The sequence below is a fragment of the Podarcis tiliguerta genome (assembly GCF_965153285.1).
Source record: "Podarcis tiliguerta genome assembly, chromosome: 7".
In the NCBI taxonomy this organism is placed as follows: domain Eukaryota; kingdom Metazoa; phylum Chordata; class Lepidosauria; order Squamata; family Lacertidae; genus Podarcis; species Podarcis tiliguerta.
Genome location: NC_139540.1, coordinates 6,975,955 through 6,990,081, shown reverse-complemented (window position 1 = coordinate 6,990,081; position 14,127 = coordinate 6,975,955). Strand labels below are relative to the sequence as shown.

The following is a 14,127-nucleotide window of genomic DNA, read 5'->3' as shown; positions in this document are numbered from 1 at the left end:
ACCACAACAAACAAGGACACTGTGCTTCGTTGGTGTCAGAGCTGGCTCCTGGTCCCAGCTCACAGAGGACCAACGCTAGCCGGTAGTAATGTATCAAAGTCTTTATTGAAGTATAGTTTCCATTTCCAAGCCTCAGCGCCCCAGCTCTACGTCTAGGGTCTAGACCGGCGAAGCTCCGTCTGAATCCCCGCCCCCTGTACACCAGTTTAAGACTCTAATCTTACTCCACCTCTTCCCTCTCTCCTTTCTCCTCTGGGTCCTGCTGCCCCCCGGGGTCTCCTCCCTCCTGGACTCCTCCGACGCAGACGTTGACCCCCCTGACTCCTCCCGCTCTCTTCAGCGGGCTTTAGGACTTGGCTCCCTACCCGGGCTGCCAACTGTGCCGCCTTCCTGTACATTTGAACTTGGCGCGCGCGCGCGTTTAACCTTCCTCTTAACCGTTTCCTCGCTCCCTGATGGAGGCGTGGTCAAACCTGCCTCATGTTCTCCCGCTGGTAGCGCGCCGCCTGATCCCGATGCCTGGGACTCCTCCCCCCTTCTGCCCTCTGGTGTGGACGCTGGTCCGGATCTCCAACTGCTGCTCTCTGAGTCCCCTCTGGCCCCTTCTCCCTGAAGTGCCCCCCTGGGTACTTCCCTTGCCCTGACCATGGGAGCCCCTTTTTGTGAATCCTCTGATTCACTGGAAAGACTCAGAGAGCTCGGACCGCTGTCATCGCTGACATTTCCTTCGGACTCCTCCCCTTCGCTCTCCATTTCCTCCCTCTCCTGTGCCTCTGCTCCTGAACCCCTGACAGTTGGAATCCCTCTGCTCAAAGATTTTTTGCAAAGTGATGCTGAGCTTTCAAATTAAGGGCAGTTAATGAAAATGGATCAGCACTAGCTGTTATGTGAGCCTTACTGCACACATTCAATAGGCTCATTAAGATGATGTTTTGTTGTCTCTGTCTGAGATCTGTGCTCCATCTTGCTATTGGACTCTCTGGTGAGGTATTTTGTGGGTCGACCATTGCATTTGGAATTGGTAATGGTGATAATGCATCTCCAGGCTCTGACTGCAAGTGTGTTGCTGCACCCACACTTGACAACACACACCCCCGTCAAAAGAAATGTGTATTTTGCTAGAGGAATAAAAATGCACTCCCCTGCAGAATCCCTGAGTTGCATCAAGCTAGAGAGAAAACTGTGCTGCAGAAGCAGATAGTGCTGCAAAATTTCCAATCTCAAGAGTATTGGATGCTGAGTGTTTGGACATCTTCCAAAAGCAGAGCTGGTGCACTGTCAGTCTCAATTAAAGATGCCTTTCCATAAGGAATATGCTTCTACTTTCATAGAATAATAGAATCATAGAATTGTACAGTTGGAAAGGGCCCTGAGGGTCATCTAGTCCAAACCCCTACAATGCAGGAATCTCAAGCATCCATTAAGTAATTCATCAACTACTCGTCTCCCACAGATTTGGCAGAAGACATCTTGCCAAAAGGTTGTCCAGCCCAGCACTCCAGCAGTCATTATGATACCCCTGAAAGCTCACAATCAAGGTAGGAAGGTGGCTTAGCTTTTTCCTCTTCTTTGTCACCAACATTGGAGGTATTATTGGCATCCGTCTGTCTCAAGAGACAATGGGGGCTTCCCTGGGGCACAAGCCTAGACAGTGTGCATGGAAGTTCTAGGTTCCACAAATGAAGAAGAGTTTGGATTTGATATCCTGCTTTATCACTACCCTAAGGAGTCTCAAAGCAGCTGACATTCTCCTTTCCCTTCCTCCCCCACAACAAACACTCTGTGAGGTGAGTGAGCTGAGAGACTTCAGAGAAGTGTGACTGGTCCAAGGTCACCCAGCAGCTGCATGTGGAGGAGCGGAGACGCGAACCCTGTTCACCAGATTACAAGTCTACCACTCTTAACCACTACACCACACTGGTTATAACAAGACCCTCCTCTCGGCATCGCTGATGTAGTCCAAAGGAAAGCAGAGCAATAAGTTTGGCATCAGCTTGGCTGCAGGAGTTGCCAGAAGGAGGCGTACAAGGCCCCACACAACCATCTTAGGGGCTCTGTTCCGGATTTATGTAGAGTTGACTCCTTAGCCGCCTCGTCTCCTGAAGATATCCCACCAGGAAGAGGAGGTTTCGGATGTGTTTTCCTTCTTGAGATAGGCTTCCCAGGTCAACAAGAACCATCTTTCCCCTTGCTCCCTCTACAACATGAGCACAAACTGCCTTCTTGACCGTTAGACCCACTATTGGTCTCAATCCGCCAGAGCCTGTCTTTGCATGCAGGTGAATACTGTCTCTAGATATGAAGGCTATGTTTAGCTGCTGATGGATCTACTCCAGGGGATGGGAGTCTGGCCTGGAGCCTGCATGTGGCCATGTAGACATCTATAACTGACCCATGGGAACCTTCCAAGGCCACATACCTTCATATCCTTCCTGGTTAGAATGTGTTCTTCAACTCTGATAAAAGCCTGGATGGGGGGCAGAGATGGGTGCATGAGTGTGTGCAGCCTAGGTAGCACTTACATTCTTTGCTCTGCTTACTTTTGCTTCTGGCCCACCCCACCCCTGGCTTTTGAATCCCACACCCCACCAGAGATTAGCTAGATGAAAATGTGATGTCTAGGATGCAAAAGGTTTCATTAACCCTAATCTACTCTGTAAGATTTTTCTTCCACTTTCTTAAATGCATCAAATGTAGCGTTTTTCACTGTATCTTGTGTTAGGAAATGCTATCAGTCATGAAACCTCATGTTGTCACACATAATTAAAAGCTCCTGTGAGACTGAAGCATCCACCTGCTGGAGGTGGTGTCAGAGACCTGCTGTGTGCCGGAATGAATCACTGCTCTGGCCCTGCCACCTTCCACTCAGTCTTCATTAAGGGCAGTTTCCCCTGCTGTCTTACTGCATTAGGTGTGATCGGATAAGTCAATTATTCCCAGCACAATCACCCGCTCCGAGGAGGCTGGCCGCCGCATCTCTGAACGAACCACTGTTCAGGGCTTCTCTCGGTCGAGATGCTTTTTGCTGGGAGCAGATACTGGCTTGGATTGGGTGTGGCTGGGTCACAGCCAACTCAGGCTTGGGGGAGATAAAATAGCTCTGGGTTGCGAGTATATTTCAATCCCCAGGAACTACTCCGGTCAAAACCACCAGGCAGCAGGTAATTGGAAAGGCCTCTGCGTCAAACTCCCAGTCAGACGAAACAACACTGGGCCAGACAGACAAGTTTAAGATAGCTTCCTATGTCCCTCAGTCCCTGAAGATGAAAAACACCCATCTAAGGGCATAAAGTCATTCTCAGCATCTTAAAAGTGGCTTCTGAGGCCAACGAAGACATTACAAAATAAAGAATTCTTTTTTAAAAAGGTGCTATGTACGCTCTAAACTCCAGTTAAATATTTAAACGAGGCCAAAACATTGCCAGATATGTCCCCAGCTGCCCTGCATGTGACGCGGCTAATCAAATTTCCCAGATTTGGCCACTAACATCTGTTTGTTTTGTGATCTGCATCTGATACTCCCACAAATGGCTGCGCTTCTTGCTGCCTTCAAAGCAGGAGGGTGATGTCAATTTTTCAATCAGCAGAGGCTAGTTAAAAAGCAATAATGATGATGGCTGACACATTTCCATTAATGTACAAGATGTACACAGAGATAGATCACAGGGCTGCAGCTGCCAGAATAGTACAATGTGGCCCAAGGGGCCTGCAGCAAGAGGAACTGGAAAACAATGCTCTTTATCGCGTTTTCAGGCTGCTTCGTAGTCTCAGGAGGGCCAGGGCACCTTTAAAATGGACCCAACAACATACAAAACCATAAATAAGAGCAGCTATTAAAACACTGTATAAGGAGATGGAACGTGTTTGTTAGCAAAGGACCACGCCTGGCTGAAGACCAGCTTCCATACTACGTTCCCATTAGATGCCATCTTGGTGGCCAGAATACCACCCTGTTTCCTCTGACTCTTTTGTGCTGCTCTCATTCATCTTCATAGGGCTTCCCCAGGAAACCCTGAGACCATGGATCAGATCTGTCTCTCTTCCATTCTGCTGCCCTTAACAACCACCAGTGGATATTCATTCATCTGACCTCATGGTAAGGTCTCCAACCCAGAACAAGGGTCATGCACAAATTTGCACTCATGCCTTCCGAAGTTTCATGCTCATGCCTTTTGCATTGCTCCTGCATTGCTGAGGTCTTTATTCTTTCATCCCATATACCTGCTCTCTCAACCTTAAAAGTAAAGGGACCCCTGACCATTAGGTCCAGTCGTGGCCTACTCTGGGGTTGCAGCGCTCATCTCAATTTATTGGCCGAGGGAGCTGGCATACAGCTTCCGGATCATGTGGCCAGCATGACTAAGCCGCTTCCGGTGAACCAGAGCAGTGCACGGAAATGCTGTTTACCTTCCTGCCGGAGCGGTACCTATTTATCTACTTGCACTTTGACGTGCTTTCGAACTGCTAGGTTGGCAGGAGAAGGGACTGAGCAACGGGAGCTCACCCCGTTGTGGGGATTTGAACTGCCAACCTTCTGATCGGCAAGTCCTAGGCTCTGTGGTTTAACCCACAGCGCCACCCCAATCTCTCTAACCTTAAGCTTAGCCAAATCTGTGTGCAGCCATGTTTGCTTGCATTCTTACCACGTATCCCAGGGCTTCTCTTTTCCTCCTTTGTTTTTAGACTATAAGCTCCTTAAAGCAGGAAACATTTCCTATAAAGACATGGTGGTGGTTGTTGCTTTTAAAAAAAACCTATTGGTCCATATGCATCTACTGTTTTCTTTATCATTTAACAAGCCCAATTTCGCTAGATAAAATAGAGTGAAATTGAATTCCAGACCAAGGGGTAATTTGATACTGTTCTGTTAAAGCACAAGGTGATAACAGCAGCCGAGGTGTCACATAATTACAAGCAGTAAAACCACAGTGGAAAATCATACACAGTGGAGGGAGGCAGATGGACAAATATTTATTTGGCAAGTTCAACTTAACATACGATTTGAGTTTCACCAGCATATATCAGCATATACACACAACGGACCAAATTCTGCTCTCGGTTTGTAACAGTTTTAAAACCAAAGAATGGTTTAACTCATCTAACTGGGGTTTACAAGTGATTTACAGGTGAAACTTGGCCCATTACAGATTTGGAGGGGAGAAATCTGCCTACATTTCCAGAAAAGAAGAAAGACCTGGAAAACAGTCTGCATTTAAACTCTATTGCAAGTGCAATTGTGGAATCTAATATGTTAATGGCTCAGAGATTGAGCACAGCTGGGGTTACACCAGCTTCCTTCAGAATACAGATCTGTGAAATAACGCAACAGGAAATGTACTTCTGGCCAGAAACTTAACAATCTTCAGCGTTGCAAAGTTACCCTTTCTCACTCGGGAGCATGCAAGCAGGCAAACTGAGAGAGTGCCAAAGCAGATAATCCATTAACGTTAACAAGGGGGAGGTTAGATCCTACATTTCTGTAATGGAACAGACTTCAAAAGTCACCTTGCACAGAGTGGCATCTATTAGGAAGCAGATGTTGCCAGAGAGCAGCAGCGGAATGGACTGCAATCTGGAGAGAATGCATACACCTGCAGTTCACATGCTGTTTCACAGGTATTATGGAAGAGTTCAGAAACGGAAGAGCAAAGATGATACAGAAATATTAGGCCATTTGTAAATGTTATCGGGCGCAATCAGGATAAGTGATCAGGATTAGTAGACGAGAGGGCACAATATTTTCTGCCCATCCAAGGCGAGGAGTAGGAGAAAGCCTGCCATTAAACATCTGGCAACACGATGAAGAAAGCACAAAGTCACTTCTCTGGCTATTGGGTTAATGCTTCCTAGAAGGATAGAGAGCCATCCTGAAATGAAGGTCAGTGCAGGGATTTTCAGCAGGCGATGTCTCTAGTTTCCCACTAGTCAGGCAACTTCTAAACAAAAGTGCACAGTCCTAATTTCTTGCCCCAGGAGTCCAGAATGCTGTGAGTTGATGCCAGATCAAAAGCTACATCGCATGAAAATGCGCACTTAGGGAACAAGGTGGTGTGAGGAGAAAGAGACACTTCATGCAAATACCTGTGTCACTTGCTTAGAAGCAATTCCTCTACCAAAAAAAAGAGAAATATCCTTGCAATGCTGCCATTTAACATATGTGATTAACACCATTTTGAATTAATTCAGATCCCAACGTGCATATGATGAAGCCAACAGGAATTTACTTTCTGCTTCCTAATAACCAGCACACTCTGTGGTTGAAATATGAAGCACTTTTTTATGACGCGTTTTCTGCGGTTGGTGTGGGTTTCATATTGCAAATGTGATCCTGCTGATTAGACCAAAGTTTGCAGGTCAAAGGAGTTTGCATTACAAGCCTGCATTTCTGGTATATTTGAAAGTTTCTATAATATTGCTGAAAATTCAAGGAAGCGGCTTTAGGAATTCGGCCCATATTGCAAGAATGTATTGGATACCCCCTATCTAGACAAGCATTAATATACTAGCCATTACTCCATTTTAAGTCTGCATCTTAAAAACTGATTGCTAAAGCCCAGTGCTGCACTTCAGCAACAACGTAAGATCTTTGGGGCAAAGAGAAAGGAATGTTATTCTATAAGAACCATACGCAAATAAGGAAAAATTGTGTTCCCTAGTATACTCATTCACTTCTTCTCAAATCAACAAAACGAGCTTCCAGTAACCACCAGCTAATTGTGGGAAGTATTTGAATGCATTTCACAGGGAGGGAGAGAAATGAAAACATCAGACTGGAAAGCAACAAACTAAGGTCATGTGGAGGCAACGCCCAGCCTTCCTGAGCATGGCGACTAATGCAATTTTATACGGTACATTTACATCTTAGTTTGGATCACGGGCTGAGCAGCACGGATGTGAACGCTGGGCAGGCAAAACCACGAGAGGGGAAGCTCCCTGCTGGAGTTGTCTTCGTGGAACTGGATGTTCAAGTAGAAATCGCCCGTGTACAGAAAGAGTAGGGCTCCAATGCACACCGAATTTTCTGTTGGCTTAACCTGCAAGAGATGGGGGGAGGGAGTTATTTTAGTAGAATATTCATTATCTGTATGCAGCAGATCAGTAGTTAGAATCATAGGATTGTAGAGTTGGAAGGGACCCTCAGGGTAATCAAGGAGATCATACATGAGAGAAGTCATCCGACCTCTGCTTAAAAACCTCCAGTGAAGGAGAGTCCACCACTTCTGGAGGGAGACCGTTCCACAGTCAAACAGCTCCTACAGCCCGAAAGTTCTTCCTGGTGTTGACAGGAAAGGAGATTCCGACAAACTTGAATCCACTGGCTTTGGTCCTAGCCTCCAGAGCAGGAGAAGCTTGCTCCATCCTCCATGTGACAACCCTTGGAAGACGGCTATCATATCTCCACTCGGCCTCCTCTTTTCCAGACTAAACAGACCCAACTCCCTCAACCATTCCTCATAAGGCTTGGTTTCCAGACCCCTGATCATGTTCCTTCCAAACATTTCGGTGGGTGGTGGGGATAAAACTTTAAAAATTCAGCTGAGGATTATAGCTAAGTAGCAAAGCATTTACACACGGAAGGTTCCAGGTTCAATTCTTCCTATATCCAGGTGGAACTGGGGGAGGATTTCTGTCCGAGGCCCTGTAGTGAACATGGGTAACTGAGTGCCTGTCATTAGGAAGCAGAAATTTCTACTTTCTTGGTGGGGACTCCTTATATAATAATAACATATAAGATGGTGAATTAAAGGAAACCAATCATTTTGAAAAATCCCTAAATGGTCTATGAAACTCCAGGGTTTCCAAAATGTCAAGATGTTGTTGTTTTTTTGTGAGTGGGGGTGGGAGATGACAAAACTGGAGGTGGGGTGAGAAACAAGAGGGAACTGGATTGCTCAATCAGCCTGCATTTGGGAGGAGAAGAGGGTTGGCCGGGTTTTCGTGTGTGTGAACTTTGCTGCAGTTTATGGGAATGTATCCTGGAGTGAATAAAGATTCACCACAAAACTTTGTCATGGGTCCTATTTGTTCTTCCAAAATTCAGATGGATCACTGAAACCAAGCTCTGGTGTCCCTCTATTATTATAGTTCCGATTGAAACTACAAGTCTGGAGAATTTCAATGGTAAAAATGGGGACGCGTTGAAAGATGAGTTGCAGGTTGTTACAGACGGGATGAGAGCCGTGAAGAATTGCACTGGTTTGCTTGCTTTTAAATTGGCAAGCATCCGGTCTGGTGTAACATATTAATTGGGGGGGGGGGGGAATATTGGCACAAAGTGGAAGGGTTATTACTAAAGTAGCTGGATTTAGGCAGCCAAGAGAATGCCAAAGGGAACATCAATCAAGGTAAAAGTGGGGGTTTGGGGGGAGAACTGGGCTCTCTCATAGCTTTGATTCTGGAACAAAGAGCAGCAGTAGGCAGACAAGTGATTAAGCCATGAAGGCCCATTTTGTCAGGGTCACCCAGCTTTAGCACTTGAAGAATCCAGATAGTAGAAACCGGAGAGCTACGCATCCTCTGCCTTTGGTGGCTGTTTTAGATATAGTTTAAACCAGCATTTCCCAATCTTGGGCCTCCAGCTGTTTTTGGACTACAACTCCCATAATCCTCAGCTAGCAAGACCAGTGGTCAGAGATGATGGGAATTGTAGTTCGAAAACAGCTGGAGGCCCAAGGTTGGGAAACCCTGGTTTAAACAACCACCTGAGGCAAAATCAGCTTAGCTTTTGGTCAAGCAATATTCCGTCAAGAGGTTTGGTTTGGATTTCCCTGACTGCTCTCTAAGGGCCTTTCCTTTATTACATCACACAGACCCAGGTTTGCTAATGAAAGCACACTCAACAAGAAGCACAGCCAATCTCGGCTTCCTAATGAGTGCGTGTGCATGAGATACATCTTTTCAAATACAAGGTTAACTTCACTCGCAGTTCGGATTTGCATTTCTAATGTGAAAAGAGCACTTAAGTGCACAGTGGAGACGTTTCACAGAGATGAAACGTGTGACTCTGCTCCAAGTCATCTTTTCTTCACCTCCTTTCAGAGGGTTAGTTTCCAGTTTCCAGCAGTGGCTGCAATAACAATATAACAAGAGCCACTACATTCACCCAGTCAATGTGCAGGCAGCTGAAATCACCCATTAATGCAACATTCTCTCCTTCCGTTACTGCCTTGATGTCTTTCTTCATCTCTAGGGTTTGGGATGAGAGCAGCATCCATCACAATTCTGTGCATGTGTATATTCCTCTGCTCTGTCTATATTATAGAGCTCATATCCAAGGATAACCATATTTCCCTGGTTCTCACTGTTCCACTAGTCTTCTTAGACGTTTTATGTTCTCTCTTAGCACCAAGCACTCAAATTCCTCTATTACAGGTTGGAGGCTTATAGAATTAGCATGTAAACACCGGAACACTGTGTTCCTCTCCCTTTGTGGAACAATTTTTCTTACGGCACTCTGGCCCCTTCAAACTGTTCTCACTTGTTTTTGTAGGCTCATTGCCAAGTTCTACTGTATCTCCAACTTGGAGAACCTCAAACATTTACTTAATGGTGGAGGCACCCCAAAGGGAATGATCCCTGCTTCCTCAAGGCTTTCTTCAAGAAATCAGCTGAAAAGCTGCTCTGCAATTATGATGCTGCTGGTGGTGATGTTGCTAGCACTCCAATTCAATCACAATTCATGTCAGAGGAGAAAATGGAACTTGGCAAATAGGCTTAACTTGTACAGTTCAAACCACTCATCAAAGTGCACAAACATTTGTGATTTCCTTCCACAAGTGCTTCCCATAAGTACTTTGAGGAAGGAGGTCACCACTTGCCCCTTTGCAACCTCTTTCCCATGTGTGGACCAGGAGTCAAGCACGTTCGTGTAGCGTGTAACTGGATGAGACTGGATAGCTCAGTCGGTAGAGCACGAGACTCTTAATCCCAGGTTTGTGGGTTCGGGGCTCACGTTGGTTGGAAGACTTCTGCGTTGCAGGGGGTTGGACTAGATTAACCCAAGGCCCCTTCCAATTCTACGATTCTATGATTCAGCAGGGGACCGTGCATAAAACAGTAAATTCTAAACTGAAAGGTAGAATGCTAAAGGATCTTCTTAAGTTTAGATTTTTAAAAGGTGGCTGATATAGGTACAGTGGTACCTCGGGTTACAGACGCTTCAGGTTACAGACTACGCTAACCCAGAAATAGCACCTCAGGTTAAGAACTTTGTTCAGGATGAGAACAGAAATTGCGCGGCGGCAGCAGGAGGCCCCATTAGCTAAAGTGGTACCTCAGGTTAAGAACAGTTTCAGGTTAAGAATGGACCTCTGGAATGAATTAAGTCCTTAACCCAAGGTACCACTGTATCTCTTTTAGCATAAGATCTGGGATACCCTCTAGGAAGCAGATACATCCAGAACTGAAGTCTACTTCTTGATCTATGATGCAACGGATGAGATATGCCAAGATACCTTTCACAGAAAACTCGTGCTTATCTTTTCAACGTTCTAACACGGAACCAGACAGCGTATGGTCATTTATGGATTTACCGTATCGATATATAGGGTGTTGGATCCAACGAAAGTGATGCCATCTTGGAGGTCGTAGTTGTGGACGCCATTTTGGTAATCTTGGTAGGGGATCACCGTGAGCGAGAAGGGGCCTACGCTGCGCTTGCTCCAGTTGGTCAGCTTCACTTCCAGCTTCACCGTGTCCCCGACTGTGCAATCTGCTACAACATCGCAGTCGCAGAGCTTTCCCTCCACCGACACATCTGCAAAGCAAAGACCCAACATGACAAACTCAATAAGTTGTGCTCCAGGAACTTTGAATCCTTATCGGTCTCACTGCACCAAAATAAACCAGCTAAAATTGGAAAGTTCACATGCTGGAACCACATCTACCCAGCAATGTATAAAACATTTTTCTATACTGTGTAAACATTGACCTTTATCATCCTTTATCATGACTTTCAACACCTTGTGATTATGTTTGGGAGAAGATGCATGATGACTAATGAGTTTTGAATTGTTGGTTCTAGAACTAACACACTGGGCATTTGGGCAATGCCAAGAATAAACCACCAGGTTTTCAGGGTGACTTTTAGGAGCAGATTATGTGCAGCCAAATTTGCAATGTAACACATATATTCACCAGTACCCACTAAGCAAAAGAAAACAGCTTTCTAAATGCTACTATACTAAGAAAAGCTTGCCTAGGTTTTTTTTCCCCCCAGCACGCACTCCATCTGTTTTCCATTTTTTTTACTCTGCAATATGAGTGGGAAGATGGAAGCATGCTTCTAAGGTACTGGAATATCTTTTATCGCAACCCTACTCACTAGCAGCTGTCTTCGCTAAGTCACACACATCTCTGGAAGAGAGACTGAAAGTGACGTTTCTCCCACTTTGCACATGGTTCACGTTCAGGAGAGGAGTCACACAGATATCACACAGAATCATAGAGTTGGAAGGGACCCTGAGAAACATCCAGCCCACCCCCTGCCATGCAAGTATGTGCAACTGTTTCTTACAGGGACTGAACCTGTGACCTTGGTGTTATCAGCACCACACCAACTGAGCTGCCCAGCTAGTTCCTGTTTTCAGCATCCCAAAAATAAAGTATTTTTTAATAAATAAATAAAATATACAAAACCAGCTACCATCCCATCCTAGATCTCTGTGCACTCTCTCCAAATGCCACGGAGTTGCATCTCTGCATACTTTTGAAATGTTTCCTCTTGTGAAATGTATTACAGCGCCAAATGAGAAGTAATACGGCAGATCCGTGACCAGGACCTTGTGGACTTCCCATGGGCATTTGGTTACTCACTGTGGGAACAGAATGTTGGACTAGGTCAGGGGTCTGCAACCCGCGGCTCCGGAGCCACATGTGGCTCTTTTACACCTTTGCCGCGGCTCCGGGGCGGATACTAGCGAGGGGAGGAAGCGCATTGTGTGCCCCAACACTCCCCACAGTGGCGGGCGCTGTACTGGCTGTGACGTCGCATGGGGGCGGTGCGTGCGTTAGTCATGCACCGTCCCAACATCACCTTCCTGCCCGTTGTCAGATCGCGGCTCCGGAGATATATTTGTTTTAAATGTCAGAATGGTTTTGCGGCTCCCAGGTTTTTTTCCTTCGGAAACGGGTCCAAGTGGCTCTTTTTGTCTTAAAGGTTGCAGACCCCTGGACTAGGTGGACAACAAGGCTCTTTTATGTTCTTGCTAGTGCCAAACAACTGAAACTGGCATTCAGAATCGACAATGGACTATTGATTTTCGGAATGAATGGATTTTCGAATGTTGTGTTACTTTTATTGTTGTTAGCCGCTCTGAGCCTGGCTTTGGCTGGGGAGGGCAGGATATAAATAAATTATTATTATTATTATTATTATTATTATTATTATTATTATTAAACCATTATTGAAAGCTGACCAGTCAGGTGGCCCATACAACCTGCGCTCCAACAATGATGAACGAAACATAACTTTCCCTTTTCTTCTGTTGGTACCCAACATCACAACGCATGCAACTGTTCCAAGCATCTTTCCTCCTTAGCCAATTAAACTATAAAGGTCACAAGACAGTAACCTCTAATCAAACCAATTTATTTCATATTCTTCACAGCCAATTAGACTGATTGATTTAGGGTGCGTATGTGTAGAGGCACTAATTATTTCCTGAACTCAGGCGCAGTACTAGCCACCTATAAAAGTGTAAAGACAGTGGTTCCTGTCAAATGATCAAAGTATGTTTGCACAGGCCTATGCGGGTAGCAGAATATTCAGAGGCACATTCAGAGACGGTCAAATGGGAACATCAAAAGTATTTCAAAGTTTCATTCTTCCCTTGACACAGGAAAAAACCCATTGCACCACATGAAAAAAACCCATTGCACCACATGGACCTGTTTTCATATTTTTTCCAGCAGCAAATGGAAGAAAGAGCTTCGTGCACAGAGTCCAGTTGGTGTTGTTGCTACTTGCTAACACAGATGGCATATAAAAGCTGAAATTACTCTTGGTGTTGCTTTGGGAGTAAATCACTGTTGGCTCTAACATGCATGCAGAAGCTGTACATCTTTAGTACATCAGCCAAATGGTGAGTGCTATATTCATCTTGCTCGGATTCAGATACGTTTAAAAAAATGACTGTTAGCATTTCAGAAAACGAGAAGAAAGTGAAGTTGAGCATCACTGCAGAAAGTCAAACCAAAAGGGGAGGAACACAACGGATATGACTGCCTTTCACAGGAGGAAGAGTTGTGTGCAGCAGAGCACAATCAACGGACTGAACTGCACTGTCAAAAGAGCAAACCAGCAGTAAATCGCACTGTTCAAAGTTGGAGTTAACCCTTTACTAGCAAAAACACGATCTTCACAAACTTGGCTGAGTGTCAAGGCTAATGAACACAGCAGCTCATCCCTGGTAAGTCTGGCATCCTGAATCAGTTGCCAAGAGACTTTCTAAGACCCTTCCCTTCCTCTCCAGGGCTTTCCCCAAGCAATTGTAGACTATGCCTGCGTGCAACTAAGCTCTCCTCTGCCCTCTTCATGCCTCTGCTGGTTCTGGGAGACAAGTGGCGGAGGGGAGCTTGTCATAGCAGGAGGGGAAGACACCTATGACTCTTCTGTGCTTCGTGGCCTCCCTCATCCCACTCTCTTGCTTCAGCTTCTGCCTCTGATTCTGGACTTCTCTCTACCATAGACACTCCCTGCTCACTAAGTCCTGTTACCTCTTCAGCTTCCGACACCTCCTCCTTCCAGTCTTCTCCCTCTGCCCAATTATCATTGTGCTGAAGCAACGAACGTGAGCTGGTACCCTCTTGGAGTAAATAAGGATCAGGCAGACTCAGCAAATGGAGAATTAGAAGGTGAAGTTTATTGCCAGGCAATAAGGACCCAGTTTGGAATCTCTTCCAAAAGGAACTGGGACCCCAATTGATAGAAATCCAGAGGTCTTTATACCTGAACAGATCACAGCAAATCATAGATCATGAGACAACCATGAGGCAGTCACGATATCGCCAGCAAAATTAGCCAATTAGCAAGCTCCTTGCCATGCTTCCAGCTCCTGGTCAAGCACAGAGTTCTAGTTCTGCTTTCCGTTGCTTGCAGTGACGCTCTGTCTAACCTTTCCCCTAGTT

General features: G+C 45.6%; 1 protein-coding gene across 3 annotated transcripts in view; it reads right to left on the bottom strand.

The window, feature by feature from the left end:
• Nucleotides 1-4,958: 4,958 nt before the first annotated feature.
• The window catches only part of TRAPPC9 (trafficking protein particle complex subunit 9), a 271,286-nt gene continuing 262,117 nt past the window's right edge, over nucleotides 4,959-14,127 (bottom strand). For all 3 annotated transcript variants that reach the window (XM_083450441.1, XM_083450443.1, XM_083450442.1), the window contains 2 exons: nucleotides 10,533-10,756; nucleotides 4,959-7,034 (listed from right to left, as the gene is read on the bottom strand). In XM_083450441.1, coding sequence (XP_083306567.1) covers nucleotides 6,855-7,034; nucleotides 10,533-10,756 — 404 coding nt within the window. In that variant the 3' untranslated portion in view covers nucleotides 4,959-6,854. The remainder of the gene's footprint in view (nucleotides 7,035-10,532; nucleotides 10,757-14,127) is intronic.